Source organism: Schistocerca cancellata, chromosome 3, assembly GCF_023864275.1.
Source record: "Schistocerca cancellata isolate TAMUIC-IGC-003103 chromosome 3, iqSchCanc2.1, whole genome shotgun sequence".
Lineage (NCBI taxonomy): Eukaryota > Metazoa > Arthropoda > Insecta > Orthoptera > Acrididae > Schistocerca > Schistocerca cancellata.
The window spans coordinates 153,787,855-153,806,728 of record NC_064628.1 but is presented as its reverse complement, the minus strand read 5'-3'; the positions used below and the strand labels follow the sequence as shown (position 1 = coordinate 153,806,728).

The 18,874-nt window shown below is 41.2% G+C and overlaps 1 protein-coding gene across 1 annotated transcript in view; it reads right to left on the bottom strand.

The window, feature by feature from the left end:
• The window catches only part of LOC126174773 (allantoinase), a 218,258-nt gene that overhangs the window by 138,188 nt on the left and 61,196 nt on the right, over positions 1 to 18,874 (bottom strand). The window contains exon 3 of the mRNA XM_049921114.1: positions 3,154 to 3,305. Within this exon, the coding sequence (XP_049777071.1) occupies positions 3,154 to 3,305 (152 nt within the window). The remainder of the gene's footprint in view (positions 1 to 3,153; positions 3,306 to 18,874) is intronic.

Genomic DNA, 18,874 nt, shown 5'->3' with positions numbered 1-18,874 from the left:
CTTCCCTTCGTAATGTTCGCACGGAATCTGGTTGAGGTGGGGCAACGTTCAGTGGCAGCAGCGGTTTCTGTCGCACTTGAAGCTGATTGTGTCTCCTACATCGTTTACATGTACAGGGTGTTTCAAAAATGACCGGTATATTTGAAACGGCAATAAAAACTAAACGAGCAGCGATAGAAATACACCGTTTGTTGCAATATGCTTGGGACAACAGTACATTTTCAGGCGGACAAACTTTCGAAATTACAGTAGTTACAATTTTCAACAACAGATGGCGCTGCAAGTGATGTGAAAGATATAGAAGACAACGCAGTCTGTGGGTGCGCCATTCTGTACGTCGTCTTTCTGCTGTAAGCGTGTGCTGTTCACAACGTGCAAGTGTGCTGTGGACAACATGGTTTATTCCTTAGAACAGAGGATTTTTCTGGTGTTGGAATTCCACCGCCTAGAACACAGTGTTGTTGCAACAAGACGAAGTTTTCAACGGAGGTTTAATGTAACCAAAGGACCGAAAAGCGATACAATAAAGGATCTGTTTGAAAAATTTCAACGGACTGGGAACGTGACGGATGAACGTGCTGGAAAGGTAGGGCGACTGCGTACGGCAACCACAGAGGGCAACGCGCAGCTAGTGCAGCAGGTGATCCAACAGCGGCCTCGGGTTTCCGTTCGCCGTGTTGCAGCTGCGGTCCAAATGACGCCACCGTCCACGTATCGTCTCATGCGCCAGAATTTACACCTCTATCCATACAAAATTCAAACGCGGCAACCCCTCAGCGCCGCTACCATTGCTGCACGAGAGACATTCGCTAACGATATAGTGCACAGGATTGATGACGGCGATATGCATGTTTACTGACGAAGCTTATTTTTACCTGGACGGCTTCGTCAATAAACAGAACTGGCGCATATGGGGAACCGAAAAGCCCCATGTTGCAGTCCCATCGTCCCTGCATCCTCAAAAAGTACTGGTCTGGGCCGCCATTTCTTCCAAAGGAATCATTGGCCCATTTTTCAGATCCGAAACGATTACTGCATCACGCTATCTGGACATTCTTCGTGAATTTGTGGCGGTACAAACTGCCTTAGACGACACTGCGAACACCTCGTGGTTTATGCAAGATGGTGCCCGGCCACATCGCACGGCCGACGTCTTTAATTTCCTGAATGAATATTTCGATGATCGTGTGATTGCTTTGGGCTATCCGAAAATACAGGAGGCGGCGTGGATTGGCCTCCCTATTCGCCAGACATGAACCCCTGTGACTTCTTTCTGTGGGGACACTTGAAAGACCAGGTGTACCGCCAGAATCCAGAAACAATTGAACAGCTGAAGCAGTACATCTCATCTGCATGTGAAGCCATTCCGCCAGACACGTTGTCAAAGGTTTCGGGTAATTTCATTCAGAGACTACGCCATATTATTGCTACGCATGGTGGATATGTGGAAAATATCGTACTATAGAGTTTCCCAGACCGCAGCGCCATCTGTTGTTGAAAATTGTAACTACTGTAATTTCGAAAGTTTGTCTGCCTGAAAATGTACTGTTGTCCCAAGCATATTGCAACAAACGGTGTATTTCTATCGCTGCTCGTTTAGTTTTTATTGCCGTTTCAAATATACCGGTCATTTTTGAAACACCCTGTATAAGGAACAGTAGAGGACGTATAACTCTACCTTGGAGAACGCCCGAAATAACTTCTGTTTTACTCGATGACTTTCCGTCAGTTACTACCAACTGTAACTTCTCTGACAGGAAATCACGAATCCGCTCGTATGATAGACGATATGCCATAAGCACACCATTTGGTTACAAACCGCTTCTGAGGTAAGGTGTCAAAAACCTTCTGCAAAATGTAGAAATACGGAATCAATTCAAAATTCCTTGTCGATAGCACTCAAAACGTAGTGTAAGTAAGGAGCTAGTTGTGTTAGACAAGAACGGTGTCTTCTAAATCCGTACTGCGTATGTGTCAATATACTGCTATATTCGAAGTAACGCGTAATGTTCGGATACAACTATGTTCCTGAATCCTGCTGCATATCGACGTGAATGATATGGGCCTGTAGCTTACTGGATTATTCCTTTTGCCTTTCTTGCATATTGGTGTAACCTGTGCAACTTTCCTGTCTTTGGATACGGATCATTCATCAAGAGAGAGGCTGTATATGATTGTTAAGTTTGGAACTGTTGAATCAGCATACACTGAAAGGAACCTAACTGGTATACAATCTGGACCAGAAGACTTACTTTTATTAAGTGATTTAAGTTGGCTGCTCGTTTTGGCAGCTATTCTTGATTGGAACTTTGGAATATTTGATTCGTGTTCTTTGGTGAAAGAATTTTGGAAGGCTGTGTATTTGGATTTTCTGCCCAGTTTAGAGACAAGGTTTCGGTGTTGGCATTTAAAAAAAAAAGAAAAGAAAAAACTAACTAAACTCCGTCCGAACACGCCTTGGAAGGCCCGTCGGTATCGACCGTCAACCTCAGCCCACAGTCGCCACGGGATGCGTATATTGAGGGGCATGTGGTCAGCACACCGCTCTCAATGAAATAGCTCCTCAGTTAGCCTCGCAAATGCTGAGTGCACCCTGTTTGCCAACAGCGCTCAGCAGACGGCATGGTCACCCATCCAACTGCTAGCCCAGCCTGACAGTGCTTAACTTCGGTGATCTGACGGGAACCGGTGGCCGTTGGCCATCTCGCACCGAAATCCGCGTTAAATTTCGAACTTCTGTAAGTGATCGACACTCTTGGTGGGTTTTGCGTTCGTTTAAGTTTGGCACTTTCATTCGTTGTTACTACAACAGTGTTCTCACCTGTTTTATGTACCATGCGGGATCAGCTCCGTCGTTTGTTAATTTATTTCGTATAAATATCTCAGCTGCTGTCGATACTATTTCCTTGAATTCAAGCCACATCTGGCCTGCACTTACACTTTTAATTTGGAAGGAGTATAGATTGTCCCTCAGGAAGGCGTCATCCCACGTTGTGTATTTAAATAGAACGGCAGGAAGTCCTTATGAGTGGTAGAACGATAAGCACACGATAAGTACGCTGTGCCACGCAGTTCGCAGTGGTTTGCTGAGCGTCCTGTAGGCGTAGGGGCAGCACAGAGGAGCGACCGCAGCGCCAGCGCCAGCGCACTCACAGCGGCATCTCGACGAGGGTGGTGACGCCGCCGGCGGCGGCAGCGCGCGTGCCCGTCCAGAAGCCCTCCCAGTCGACGCGGCCCGGCTCGTTGAGGTGCACGTGCGAGTCCACCAGGCCCGGCATCAGCACCAGGTCGCCCACGTCCACGATCTGCAACACACGCCAGCGCTCTCTTCACACGCTCTCTCCTTTGAAACCGTCACGCAATCATTTTAGAGGTCAAGAACAAGGCGGAAAGTTCCCCCGATTGCCAGTACAACATAGAAATGCAGTTATTTTCGGTGTCGTCTGCTTCTAGGTCAATATACGTCGTCCGCCTTTTTTTCCAGTTAGTTGATTCCACGCTTGAAATACACTGCGAGCGGTAATCCAAATACGCCTCTACAGAGAACTAAACCTCAATATCTACATACATAGCTACATGATTACGTTGCAATTCAGAGTTAAGCGCTGACAGAGGGTTTATCGAAACTCCTTCAACTTATTTCTCTATCGCCCCACTCTCAAAGGGCGAGTGGGAAAAACGAACACTTAAATCTGTCTGTGCGAGCTCTGATTTCTCTCATTTTATCATGATGGTTACTTCTCCCTGTGTACGCGAGCGCCAACATAATAGTTTCCAAAAGGGAGGAGAAAGCTGGTGACTGAAATTTCAAGTGAAGATCCTCCCGCAGCGAGAAATATCTTTGCTTTAAAGACTGGCAGTCCAATCCACATACCATGTCCGTACCACTCTGTCCTCTATTTCGCTATAATAGAAAACGAGCTGTCCTTCTCTGAACTTTTTCGACGTCCTCCGTCAATCCCATCTGATGCTGATCCCCCACCGCACAACAGTACTCCAGAAGAGGGCAGACAAGCGTGGTGTAAGCATTCTCTTTGGTAGTTCAGTTGCACTTCCTTAGTATTCTGCCAATAATTCGCAGTCTCTGGTTTGCTTACCTCACAACGTTCCAAAATAAGTTATTCGTAACTGTATTCCTAAGTACTTAGTTGAATTTAGTCTTAAGAATTCCGTGATTTATCGTCTAACCGAAATTTAGCTGATGTCTTTTAGTACTCATGTGGATGATTCCAGACTTTTCATTATTTAGAGTCATTGCCACCTTGAATACCATACAGATATCTTGCACAAATCATTTTGCAATTGGTTTTGAGCGTCTGATGGCTTTACAAGACGGTAAATGGCAGTATCAGCTGCAAACAATCTAAGAGGGCTGCTCATATTGTACCCTAGGTCGTTCATGTAGATCAGGAACAGCAGAGGGTCTGTAACACTTCCTTGGGGAACGCCAGATATTACTTCTTTTATACTCGATGACTTTCCATCAGTTACTACGAACTGTGACCTTTTTTACAGGAACTCAAGAACGAGATGACACTCTATAGGACTCAATTTGATTGGAAATCGCTTGTGAAGAAATGTGTCAAAAGTCTTCTGAAAATCTAGAAATTTGGACTCAGTCTGAAATCCGATGTCGATAGCAGTCATTACTTCGTGGGAATAAAGAGTTAGTTGTGTTTCACAAGAACAGGCGTCTCCATGCTGTCGCCCCTGGGCCGACACCAGTCCGCGAATCCCATCAACCAGGCCCGCGGTGACGGGTCAGACGTGCATGGTATCCGGCCCGCCGTAATTTTTTTTATTACACCCGAGTTTTGCTTATCGAGCACTTTCCGTAACGAGTGATTAGCACCAGTAGAAGAAAACATGAGACACAGACTGGCTTAACGAACGATGTTTCGCGTAATAAGTCTGCTAAGCGTTTTTTCAGTCTTAAATAACCATTTTCGTTCTCTTTGGCCACTGTAAATGAACACTAAGTCACTCGTTCTGCTATAAAACACCGATCGGTAGTAAGCTGTATTCAGTCAGCTGTACAGATCACAAAGCGCCTCCCGCCGCAATTGTTGTCACCCGTACCACTGCTCGGGCTTCCTCGACGGTGTTACAAACTCACTGCCAGCCCCGGATCTACGATATTTCCGAACTGGGCAAAAATTTGATAGTGGCGCCCCCCTCCCTCCTAGAGCGTTTGAGATAGGACGTGAAATACAAAAAAAATCGATTTTTCATAAATACATTCATTTTGTGGCGCACATCTTTTTGAAGAGTTTGATATGTGCAACTTATATGTTAGAGGAAATGTAAAACGTGTTATTTGGTCTTAAGTGTGTCAAAGTGCAGCGCCACGCCTCGCCACACAGCATTCTTCTATCGCACTTCATTGTATTTTGCTCTGTGGAACACAAACGTGTGTGTTTTGTAATAGAAGCCATCATACATACATTCAGCACAATGGAAATTAAAATGTCCTATGGTGCCTCTACTGCTCCCAGTCGGCCGGTTTGACATCCTGCCCCCCTTAGAAAAAACCTCACAGTTACCACTGGTGGGATCATTTGTGACCGGGAGAATGAGAACTCTTCATAAAATTTACATTCTTTATTGCTTATTAGCTAGTAACGCTCACTTTTGGGTGAAATAAAATTAAATAAAGGAGAAAAAAGCAGTAGAGACAAGAGACAAGCAAGACAGTACACATTTCTTCAGTCCATAGGTCCCAGCATTTTTTTTTCTCTCTAATCTTGCTACAGCTTTACACGACGTGCTTTCCTTTCTACGTAAGACTCTATTATCTCATCAAACGTTTTGCTCCATGGAAAATCAAAATGATGTTGTGCAATATTGAAAAAGCTGTTAATACGAATAGTATCTAAGAGTGGTGTGGTCTGTCCACCTAATTACGTCTATTTTGTCACTGCCTGCTAGATTGAACGAAATAGGTCTTCCTAACATTGCAGCAATTGTAACACGTGCCAAATAAGCGAGACTGTTTTGACACAAATGGTAATTTTTATGTACCTCGCTTACATAAATAACAAGACAGAATTTAATTCACGAAGTACCAATATGAAATGCCTGTAATTCCTGCTACAATCAAAAAGGTTTATCTTAGGAAATAGTTTTATATTTCATTCTTATACTCCAGTTTATCAAGCATGAGATAGAAAAGTAGTAGTACGAAATTTTTATGTAAATTTGGAATCATCATATCCTTCCATATAGCTTGTGAGATGTCCCCGTTTCTTCTTCTTCATAGTTCTAACAAACAACCTTGGTCGTGTCTAATTCAGTAACTGTTCAAGCCATTGTCAAAACTTGTACTCCGGTTAACTTTACTAACCAAGCAAGAGTCACTGGTTCACTTATCCCGTGTTTACTCTCCGGTTAGGCATTATTACGTGCTCGTACAACGCATTTTCCGCGCTATTTCCAGAATGCTTAAATCGGGTGCTAACTGGGGACCGAACAACTGGTCCTTAGAAGTGTAGCCGTCTGATTAAATTTTTTGTCAAAATTTCATTTTATTGGATACACAGAGAAGATAATATCTAATCTTTGTTACCTGTTACTCCTGTTAAACGATTATTTCCGCCCTAGTAGTCTGAATCTAAGGATTTCGTAAATAATTATAACAGCGCTCATCACTCGTACACCCAGTCAACCGCATAAACAAACAGCTATTGGTACACACCCGTCCGGGTTTACTCGGCTCAGCTCGTATAGCCCCTTCCCCCCCCCCTTTTTTTCGTTATTGCATTTCGATTTCCCCACCCCCACCCAGAGGGGGGGGGGGAGCTGGCAGCATCGTTTAGGCGGCTCTACAGCCTACAGAAAAGTTGAAATACATAATGAGAATATAAACAAACAATAAAAACAGGTGATAAAACGGTGACATTGTAAAAAACTTTAAAATGGTGTAAAGTTGTGGAATTTAAAATATAAAAACACAGCGTTGACGATGCGGATGAAGACACACAGTAAGTAGACAGGCACAATTAAAAAAAAAAAAAAAAAAACACGGCGATAGTCTGGTTTCTGTTCGCACGAGATAAAAAAAAAAACAACTAACGCCCTTTTGTCTGCGTGAAAGTTTCTTTATTTATAGATGGTAGCATTCAAAAATCAACTTATGTTTCGTTCAGAAATAAACTTAGAATGTGTTCAAAAAGTAACTGCGATGCGTTTCAAAATCATATGAACAGTCAGTAGGTCAACGTGCACTGGATGCTAGATGCTTTGTGAAACAAGGTTTTTTTTCTTCAAGAATATGAATGTGGAGCCACCTGAAATTGCCGTCTGTTGCAGATACCCTGGTCCCCCCACCTAGATCCGGGCCTGCTCTCTGCAACGATATTGCAAAATTTTTCTTCGCTGGCGCTTGGTAACCTTTCCCTTGCAGTATTTGTTAATGAATTACAATTATGATTTGTCGTTGGTTCATTAATGATGCTCATAAGGTAGTAGCTATGCGCGCTACGAATATTCTATGTCTCTTTTTCGACAAACTTTGAAGCGCAGGGATAAACAAATATCTTAAGAGATCTTTCTTCTAAAATAGGATGCACTGACTATAAATAAACTACAATACTACATTGTAAATCTGTTTCAGTTCCTATTTGTGGAACGCATTGACCTATTCTACATGTATTCCTAGGGAAAAAAAGTGTTTCCCGTTACGAGTGTTAATTATGAGTAATATTTAGGAACGAATTATCCTCTTTAAGTGAAATAATAATGTTAGGGCCCAGATACGTGAATCATATAAACATAAAGACTTACTAAGTAGAGAAGTTTTTCGCGACGATGTCGCATCTTGTGAAAATAATGTAAAATTTACAATGCAAATAATACATACCAAATTCACACTATAATCAGTTGTCTTTATTTTATGACCAATTAAGATACTAAGTAACTGACATATATAATGTAACTGAACATTTTAACTGTAATTAATTACGTGAGGTTTCCAATTTACATAATGAAATTAGCGATTGTAATGATGATTAGTGAGATTTATGTAGCTGTAACTTCTCACTTACAACTGTTTGCTGTTGTGCATCAAGTTTACTATTGAAAATTATTAGCAGCGATTTGAAATGTTTATGGACTAATTTTCAGTTGTATAAATTTTTGCATATTTTATTTAGGAGAATTTTTTTCATAGATAAATAATGCCGAAAGGGGAAAAAAGGCGCTGACAAACTTATGCAGTTGATCAAACTGTGTGAGTGGAAGACTCCTATGAAATTCGAGCAATGTTGAATTTAAATATTTGTCTTTATAAAAATCGCTGGATTGCAAAACAACAATTTCGAAGAATTCGGTTCTGACTAAAGAATTCAGCTGGATTTCTCTTGAAGAGAATTTTAATTTAATTAAATACTCTCTGTTAAACACACCCTATCTACACTAAGGAACTGTACTCACAAAGCACAAAAGTCCCACTATATTTTCTTTTCAGAACACACATGTTGTCGTTACCCACAAGATGGTACAGCACTACTGTACTAAACGTCTCTGCTCTTCGGAAGACGTCACAGTAGTGACAGTACAGTGCGTTGTAAGTGGTCACATTGACTGAACGTAATTATAACGACACATATTCCAGTCTAACTCAGGCATGTACAAGCATTAGTCCACAAATATCTGTGCCTGAGTTGGATTGGAATATGTGTCGTTATAATTACGTTCAGTCTACATGACTACTTACAACGCACTGATGATAGCTGTACTGTCAGTTGAAATCTAGACGTGCAGTGCAGTAAAAGAGACAAATGTTATTACGACCAATGCTGACCTTGTTTCTGTCCTTGTCAATTATTTATTCACTGCCGGTTTGGGTCATAAATCATCTTCACTGTGCGCTATATACAAACGAAACAAAACAAATGACTAAGCTACACGTAACAACTGGGTTCAAAGTTTTCTGTTATCATTGTCATCGACACACCACCCACATTCATCAGCCACTGACAGAGAACGTCAGGATGTCATCTCTAGCTACAAAATTACTTTTATTAAGCTAGATAGGTTCAGGATCAATCAGTAATTATCACATGAGTGCATCTAATAACTACAAGGATTGTCTGATAAATTCCTTCGAGTATTCTTCTTATTTCTAGTTATTGCTGGTGGTGAGACATAATTGTTGGATACTCTTTGTGATACAATAAAAATTCGAGATCATGCTCTGATGGCCGGCCGTGATGGCTGAGCGGTTCTAGGTGCTACAGTCTGGAACCGCGCGTCCGCTACGACCGCAGGTTCGAATCCTGCCTCGGGCATGGATGTGTGTGATGTCCTTAGGTTAGATGGGTTTAAGTAGTTCTAAGTTCTAGGGAACTGATGACCTTAGAAGTTAAGTCCCATAGTGCTCAGAGCCATTTGAACCAATTTTTTCGTGCTCTGATGGTTATGCTGTAATCAACAACATTATAAAGTTTAAAGAAACAACTTTGAGAGGTTTGGCGGATAAATGTACCAAGCATGGGTCGAAAAGGAAGAAAATTTCATAATTACACAGGGGTATCCCAGCTGCCCTTATCGCAAATGATATGTTAAGTGCATTTTCAGATAAGCTCTGAATAAATAAGGAAATATATTTATGATTTTCTCTTGGCTCAGCATCTACAGAAACGAAAAAATTGAGTTTCTATCAGTATTTTCGGTTATGTGCTTGGGAAATTGCTATTTCTCTAATTTTAAAATAAAAAAGCAACAAACTTGTATCAGGATGGATGTTTGAATCTTACAGATCGATTAACTGAACAAGTGCATATTATTACAGTAACTTCTCAAAACTTTTCAACATTATTTATACATTGTGGTATTTCTAATAAAGATTTTGAAAGTACTGAAATGTCATTCTAGGAGTAATTTTATTACAAAATACATGATAACAGTGAGAGAGTAGAATTACTAACTGATTTCAGCTTTTGATCTAATGTTTGTCCTTTATAATCTATTAAGGGATACACAATTTCATATTTTGTCCATGAATCAAATATTTTACATTGAAGTTAGAGACAATTCAGTTGTTAGATAGTTTAGCTCCTGTATACAAATTTCAGAATTGTGACATCGACTTTTTAAGTGTGACATTGCGATGACCACGGCGTTAGTATTTAGCAAAATTGAGCTTTTCTTTGTTTTTTATTTGCCCTCTTCCCGCTTCAGAAAAAGTAACTGATTCAAAACTGATTTTTTTCGCAAGTAACAGTGATAGTTAAACGCTGTGCAACGATGAGCTGATTCACTGATGCTGTAAAACTGAATTATTTAAAACATCAAAAGCTGCCCTAAATTTTAGTTTTAAAGAAAGCAGAATAGAATTCAGTGACAACCCATCAGAAAAATCTCCAGCGTACTCATTCTTTATATCGACGCCAACGTAATGAAAGAGAGAGCTCAAGGTGCCAACCATACGTCATAGCAGGAAAAACCAACTAGCGAGCCATTCAGTGCCGTCGTTTTATCAGAGAAACATCTTGCGGATCATTCATATACATTTCGGGAGTCGAAACCACACACTAACTTATCGACGGCATAGCTTTGCTATTCAAGCGCACTACATGGATCGACTTCACCACACTGTCATTTGCCTCTTGTAATCAACATTGTGTTGATGCGGCAGGACTGACGCCCATGTCATAAGCAATATGGTGGAGTCCTACCGGCCGGTTTGTCTTCATTAAATGAGAGCGTAGCCCGATGTCATCGGGCCTCGATTCACTGTCGATCACAAGAAGTGAACAGTTGGATGAGCACCAAGCAGCCAATTCTGATAACGGATCTCCATATACAACAAGGTTCAGCTGACGCGACAACTACTGCCAATTGACCACTTCCAAGAGCGAGAATTCGCCCGTTGGGTGCTGGAAAACCAATATGTGTATGATCATTTTGGGAGGAATGTCCATCTTTAGCGATGAGGCGGATTTGAAACTGGACAGTTACGTTAGCAAGTATAACTGTCGGATTTAGTGCGACGCGAATCCTCAAATAATCCGTCAACAGCCGATGCATGCAAGACGCTTTGCTGTTTGCTGCACATTTTGGGCGTATTAAGTGACTGGGCCTTACATTTTCCAGACCGCCATACGTAATACAGTGACGGTGAATAACGTACGTTATCAGAACACGATAAGTGAGTTCCTTTGACCTCAACTGGAGGTGTTTGACCTCGAAAATAGGAAGGTGGCATCACCTGTTACGCCGCGCATTGTTTCAGGAGAAAATTCTGGGTTATGTCATGTCACGACTTGAAGACGAGAATTAGCCATCAAGGTCTTGTGATATGACCTATGAATACCTCCTGTGAGGTTACGTGAAGTCACGCGTTTACACAAACAAATACTAAACGATTTCCGAGCTAAAGCGTCAAACTGAGAGCGTTCATTAAGATAATCGATCCCGAAATGCACAAAAAATGTTATTAAAATATTGTGTAGAAAAGTAGGAGTTCATTAATAAAATTAGACGAACATTTGTTTTCCATGCGTAACGACATTGCATATCGCTGAATTGTAATAAAGATATTTCTAATCTGAAAGTAACTAACGCATTTTTTCAGAAATTTAATAGTGCATTTTCATTGGGACACTCTATCAACATACGATGAGTCAGAAGAATGTTCAGAATTCTGACTCCTAACTTTCATCGGCAAAGTTCTTTCCTCCGGGATGCTCAAACCACTGGTCTTAGCTTCGTCGGCCTTGATAAATATTCAATAAGATGGATATTATATAACTATTCTCCTTATTCTTTTCTTCTCCCTGGGACACTGGTCCTGCCGAATGAATAGGAGAAGAGGCTCAGTGAAGTTTATTAGTGAAGGAGATAAGAGCATACCCAGAGTCTTACTTAAGCGGGAAGAGGAAGGGGGTGCGGGGCGAAGGGAGTCATGTTAGATTAGCTTGCAATGACGAAATAGTTTTGAGGTACGCTTGCTACTAGTCAATATCTATTACAAGTTCCGGCTTTCTTCAAATTGATACTGTGCTGACCCGTCTGACTGATAGGCGCGATTAGACGCGTACTGCTTTGACACGGGGTGCAAGTCCTGACACAGGCGAGGAGATAGCGACTGGAGCTGTTAGTTTCATTGCTTTTGGCACTTAAGTTTTTATTGCTCGCGAAATTTAAGTGCTTACTCTGGGACCGTGGCCATTAAAAATCCACTTGCGGCATGTGTGTATCGCCACGGTGTACACTCAAACGCAGAAAATTATTTTATGACTGTCACACAAGCAAAGTCCATACCAATAAAGATACAAAACAGACAATGGCACCACATGAAAGAGAAAAATGAGGCAGCAAATACATCTAAATATAGATGTAAAAGTACTTTAGCTATTGACCATGCAAGGTATGTATGTACCAACTGAATTTCAAAATTGATCCAAACAGCTTCAGTGAAGCCAACAGGTGGGGCCAAGCGGTTGTAGGCGCTTCAGTCTGGAACCGCGCGACCGCTACGGTCGCAGGTTCGAATCCTGCCTCGGGCATGGATGTCTGTGATGTCCTTAGGTTAGTTAGGTTTAAGTAGTTCTAAGTTCTAGGGGACTGATGACCTCAGATGTTAAGTCCCATAGTGCTCAGAGCCATTTGAACCAGCTTAAGTGATAGTGACGAACAAGGTGTCAAGAGATAGCTCTTGAACAGAGCTACCTGAAACTAGCTTCACAATTTTAATCACAGCAATACGATTTCAATTAAAAGTTATAATGTTGATTCTTAGGCTTAAAAACGCGTTAAGTACAAAATAGTTTGCAGAACAATAGCGGTAGCGGCATAGGCTTATTAGATAATAGAGTACGACAGATGCCTGTTGATATATAATTCTCCTTGGGTTTAAAATAGTTAATAGCAAAGAATACAAAATGTAATAATTTCTCTGAATAAGATGTCAATAGCCAGAAAAGTAAATACGCTACGTGATCAGAAGTATCCGGACACCCCCAAAAACATACGTTTTTCATATTACGTGCATTGTGCTGCCACCTACTGCCAGGTACTCTATATCAACGACCTCAGTAGTCATTAGACATCGTGAGCGAGCAGAATGGGGCGCTCCACGGAACTCACGGACTTCGAAAGTGGTCAGGTGATTGGGTGTCACTTGTGTCATACCTCTGTACGCGAGATTTCCACACTCCTAAACTTCCCTAGATCCACTGCTCCCGATGTGACAGTGAAGTGGAAACGTGAGGGGACACGTACAGCACAAATGCGTACAGGCTGACCTCGTCTGTTGACTGACAGAGAGCGCCGACAGTTGAAGAGGGTCGTAATGTGTAATAGGCAGGCCATCACACAGGAATTCCAAACCGCATAGAGATCCACTGCAAGTACTATGAAATTTAGGCAGGAGGTGAGGAAACTTGGATTTTATGGTCGAGTGGCTGCTCATAAGCCACACATCACGCTGGTAAATGCCAAATGATGCCTCGCTGTGTTTAAGGAGCGTAAACATTGGACGATTGAACAGTGGAAAAACTTTGTGTGGAGTGACGAATCACGGTATACAATGTGGCGATCTGATGGCATGGTGTGGGTATAGCGAATACCTAGTGAACGTCATCTGCCAGCATCTGTAGTGCCAACAGTAAAATTCGGAGGCCGTAGTGTTATGGTGTGGTCGTGTATTTCATGGAGGGGGCTTGCACCCCGTGTTATTTTTGCATGGCAATATCACAGCATAGGCCTAAATTGATGTTTTAAGCACCCTCGTGCTTCTCACTATTGAAGAGCAATCCGGGGATGGTGATTGCATCTTTCAGTACGATAGAGCACCTGTTCATAATGCACGGCTTGTGTCGGAGTGGTTACACGACAATAACATCCCTGTAATGGACTGGCCTGGACGGAGTCCTGATCTGAATCCTATAGAACACCTCTGGGATGTTTTGGAATGCCGACTTCGTACCAGGCCTCATCGACCAACATCGATTCCTCTCCTCAGTGCAATACTCCGTGAAGAATGGGCTGCCATCCACCAAGAGACCTTCCAGCACTTGACTGATGCCTGCGAGAGTGGAAGCTGTCATCAAGGCTAAAGGTGGGCCAATACCATATGGAATTCCAGCATTACCGATGGAGGACGCCACGAACTTGTAAGTAATTTTCAGCCAAGTTTCCGGATACTTTTGATCAGATAGAGTATCTCAAAAAAATTTTAATACCACCACTGAAAACCTTGAGAAATTTTACTCCTAATCCGTGTGTAGTACTTATAATAATGATTATTTTAATGTAAGTTTTATTGATTACTAAGTTCATTTGTAAGCAATGGAAGACATTCTGTAAGATTTACTCATCAATATTTCACACCTCAAAGGAATAAGTACGCGAATGCGAGTCATCTAAAGAGTTTAGATACGTACTGTTAATAGTAATGACAGCAGTATGTGTGTTTTTTGCAACAGATCGAGGCTGTTAAAGAACAGCGGTCATGTTGTTCTGGGTCAGTTGGTTGTACGAGCTCACTGAGTCGCGCAGTGTGCGACTGAACAGCATATCAGTCGCGATTATGAAATTTTTTGGATATTGTAGGAATTCTGCGGGAGTTCGGGAAGTTATACAAGTTTTGACAGCCACGTTTTTGGACTCTGGACAGCAGTGTGATCTTAATGACTTGTAAAATTTCTTCCTGGGCTCGTGAACTTTTGCTCCGTGCAGCGGCATGGTTTTAGATACTTGTAAAATTTCTTCATAGGTTGCAAAATTTCCCACAATCGATTTTTCGAACTTTTAGCTTCGAACAGCAATGTAATGTGCCGGGCTTAGAACATTCTTGATCGAGTTCATGGATAAGTCACTCATTGCACTCGCAGTTTTAAGCAAGGTCTAAATAAACATTTTAATTACCAAACAGTAGCCAGCTTGTGTTGAGGACATTTATCTAATTCGCCATCCATAATTACGCATGTAATTTAGTTGATTTATAGAACATTAACAGAACAATAACAGGATAATATGACATGTGTGTGATCGTGTTCTAGGCATAAAAAATAGGTCACGCGCTTTATTAGCCACTTTTACACGAAGTGAGTGAAAAATAGAGAGAATAGTAGGTCGCGTACCTGTTTATCGGGGCGGGTTGTAACACATTTTTTTTCTTCTAGAGGGTGTCGGATGGCAAGTGCCCTCTCCTGCCCTTCTCTGGACACGCTGTTGGAATGAAAGCCCTAGTGAAGGAGATTTGTCATTTCTTCACACATACTCAGGAATAGGAATGCCTGTGAACTAGTGAAATACAGGTACGAGTCTCCCAAGCCAGTACACAGTTTTAATTCATCAAATAGTCACCAAATACTCGGCATGAGTCAAAAACATTTCGTTTCTCTTCCGCGATAGATTTGACTGCGGGCTTGTCATTGGTACAAATGAATTCTCGGTTTAAATTCAACCGTACAGGAGGCTACGAATTCCTGTGTGGAAAATACCATTGCTTGGACATTAATTTCTCGAGTAACTCTGCGTGAAATACTGGATTTTTTTCACTGGTACGCAACATTATACATGACAGGATATTTTCTTTCCTTCCAGTGTAGCTAAATATTGTGAGGTAGTAATTAACAGAATATGCTACCCACCTCTGTGTTGTCTGCTTTGTCCATTTTTATGTTTGTAAATTTTTTAATTTTTTACTGCGCAGCTTTTAAGTGTAGCTCTGATATTTCCAGTCTTTTTCCTCACTCTTTTATTCGGCGGGTTTTTAGTCAGCGAACAAAATTTTCCTCGTGCAGTCCAGACCAGTGGGCAGAATATTTAAATTTAGCTCCACAGTGTTTAAATGTCCAGCAGACTCATTTTACGCTCTTGCGGGTTGAAGGATTCTTCCAATAGAATACACTTACAGTGTATTAAGTTTTTAGCAGCTGCAACTCACTGTCTATTGTCCGAGATGGTATCCAAAGTCCTCTTTTTCCGCATTAAATGAGTAATATTTTACTTTACACTACTCACAACGTGGAGCTGCGACAAACAATAAAGACTGTAATACGTGTGGCCACACGTCTCTCTGTACGTCCCAGCACTGAGATCACTGTACAATGCTATCCGTGTGCATAGCATACGTTCCTTCTGTCGATTATATCGCTTCAGCGAAAGTCTACAAGAGGCAAGAAGCATCTATTTTTATTTGTGTATTTATTTTTTTACGTTCTGGACGGAATCATAGGAAACGAGAGCGATGAAAGACTTTCAAATGGGTAACATTCGAGAAATGTTAATTAGAGATAAATTGTAGAAAAAATTCATTTTAAATTTGTTTACACCATAACCGGTTTAAATCAATGATCCTCATCACTTGATGGCGTTATTTAAATCTACATACTGCAGCACGTCAGCATTTAATCTAAGGCGACAGTAAGTGTAAACAAGCAAGCACCATATTGTAGAAGAAGCAGACAATATAACAAACCGTTAACACTCAGTAATTATATCAAGTAAGGTTAACTGTAGTTTTCTCCGTGTGGCACTGTATAAATTTCATGGGGATCTGTGTGAGATTTTATCTTTACTTTGCGCTACCCGCATATTAATCTTAGCACATCTTGAGGCAGAGGTATGATGACATTACTATACTGACACCTTAGTATAAAATGAGGCACAACTATAAAATTTTCTGCAATTTCTGAGACAGACGTATATGATAAGTTACTGTTGTGAGACGGAGGAAGAATAAATCATATTCTTAACTCAATGAGATTAGTTGCTGTATCTGTTGTGGTCTTCAGTCGAGAGACTGGTCTGATGGAGCTCTCCGTGCTACCCTATCCTGTGCAAGATTCTCCACCTCCAAGTACTTATTGCAGCCTACATCCTTCTGAATCTGCTTAATGTATTCATCTCTTGGTCTCCCTCAATACCCTTCACGCTGCCCTCCAATACTAAATTGGTGATCCCTTGATGCCTCAGAACATGTCCTACCAACCGACCCCTTCTTCTAGTCAAGTTGTGCCACAGAATCCTCTTCTCCCCAATTCTGTTCAGTACCTCCTCATTAGTTACGTGATCTTTCCAGCTAATCTCGAGCATTCTTCTGTAGTACCACATTTTGAAAGCTTCTATTCTCTTCTTGTCTAAACTATTTATCGTCCATGGCTACACTCCACACAAATACTTTCAGAAAAGAATTCCTGACAGTTAAATCTATACTCGATGTTCACAAATTTCTCTTCTTCAGAAATGCTTTCCTTGCCATAGCCAGTCTACATTTTATATCCTCTCTACTTAGACTATCATCAGTTATTTTGCATCCAAAGTAGGAAAACTCACTCACTACCTTAAGTGTCCCATTTCCTAATCTAATTCCCTCAGCATCAACTAATTCAATTCGACTACATTCCAGTATCCTTGTTTTGCTTTTGTTGATGTTCATCTTATACACACCTTTCAAGACACTGTCCATCCCGTTCAGCTACTCTTCCAGGTCCTTTGCTGTATCTGACAGAATTACAATGCCATCGGCAAACCTTAAAGTTTTTATTCCTACTACATGCATTTTAATTCCCATTCCAAATTTTTCTTTTGTTTCCTTTACTGCTTGCTCAATATACAGATTGAATAACATCGGGGCTAGGATATAACCCTGTCGCACTCCCTTCCCAACCATTTCTTCCCTTTCATGCCCCTCGACTCTTATAAATGCCATCTGGTTTCTGCACAAATTGTAAATAGCCGTTCGCTCCCTGTATTTGACCTCTCCCACCTTCAGAACTGGAAAGAGATTATTCCAGCTGACATTGTGAAAAGCTTTCTCTAAGTCTACAACTGCTAGAAACGTAAGTTTGCCTTTCCTTAATCTGTCTTCTAAGATAAGTCGTAGAGTCAGTATTGCCTCACGTGTTCCTTCATTTCTACAGAATCCAAACTGATCTTCCCCGAGGTCGACTTCTACCAGTTTTTCCATTCGTCTATAAAGAATTCGTGTAAGTGTTTTGCAGCCGTGATTTCTTAAACTGATTGTTCGGTAATTTTCACACCTGTCAATACCTGCTTTCTTTGGAATTAGATTTATTATATTCTTCTTGAAGTCTGAGTGTATTTCCCTGTCTCATACATCTTGCTCACCGGGTGGTAGAGTTTTGTCATGGCTGGCTCTCCCAAGGCTATAAGTAGTTGTAATGGAATGTTGTCTACTCCCAGCCCTTGTTCGACTTAGATCTTTCAGTGTTCTGTCAAATTCTTCACGCAGTATCATATCTCCCACTTCATCTTCATCTAAGTCCTCTTCAACTTCCTTAACATTGCCCTCAAGTACATCGCCCTTGTATAGAACCTCTATATACTCGTTCCACCTTTCTGCTTTCCCTTCTTTGCTTAGAACTAGTTTTCCACCTGAGGTCTTGATATTCGTACAAGTGGTTCTCTTTTCTGCCATGGTCTCTTTAATTTTCCTATAGGCAATATTTATCTTACCTATAGTGATATATGCCTCTACATCCTCACATTTGTCCTCTAGCCATCCCTTCTTAGCCATTTTGCTCTTCCTGTCGATCTCATTTTTGAGACGTGCTTCATTTACTGCATTTTTGTATTTTCGCCTTTCATCAATTAAATTCAACATCTCTTCTGTTACCCTCGTCGTTTTACTTACTTGATCCTCTGTTGCGTTCACTATTTCATCTTTCAAAGCTACCCATTATTCTTCTAGTGTATTTCTTTCCCCAGTTTTTGTCAGTCGTTCCCTAATGCTCTCTATGAAACTCTCTACAACCTCTGTTTCTTTCAGTTTATCCAGGTTCCATCTCCTTAAATTACCACCTGAGTACCTAATGAATCTGATATTTAACTTTTATGATATTAATTTCGTACCTCTTTGTGTCTCCTGTCATATTACAGTAATGCCGTCTTCTTTAGGTAC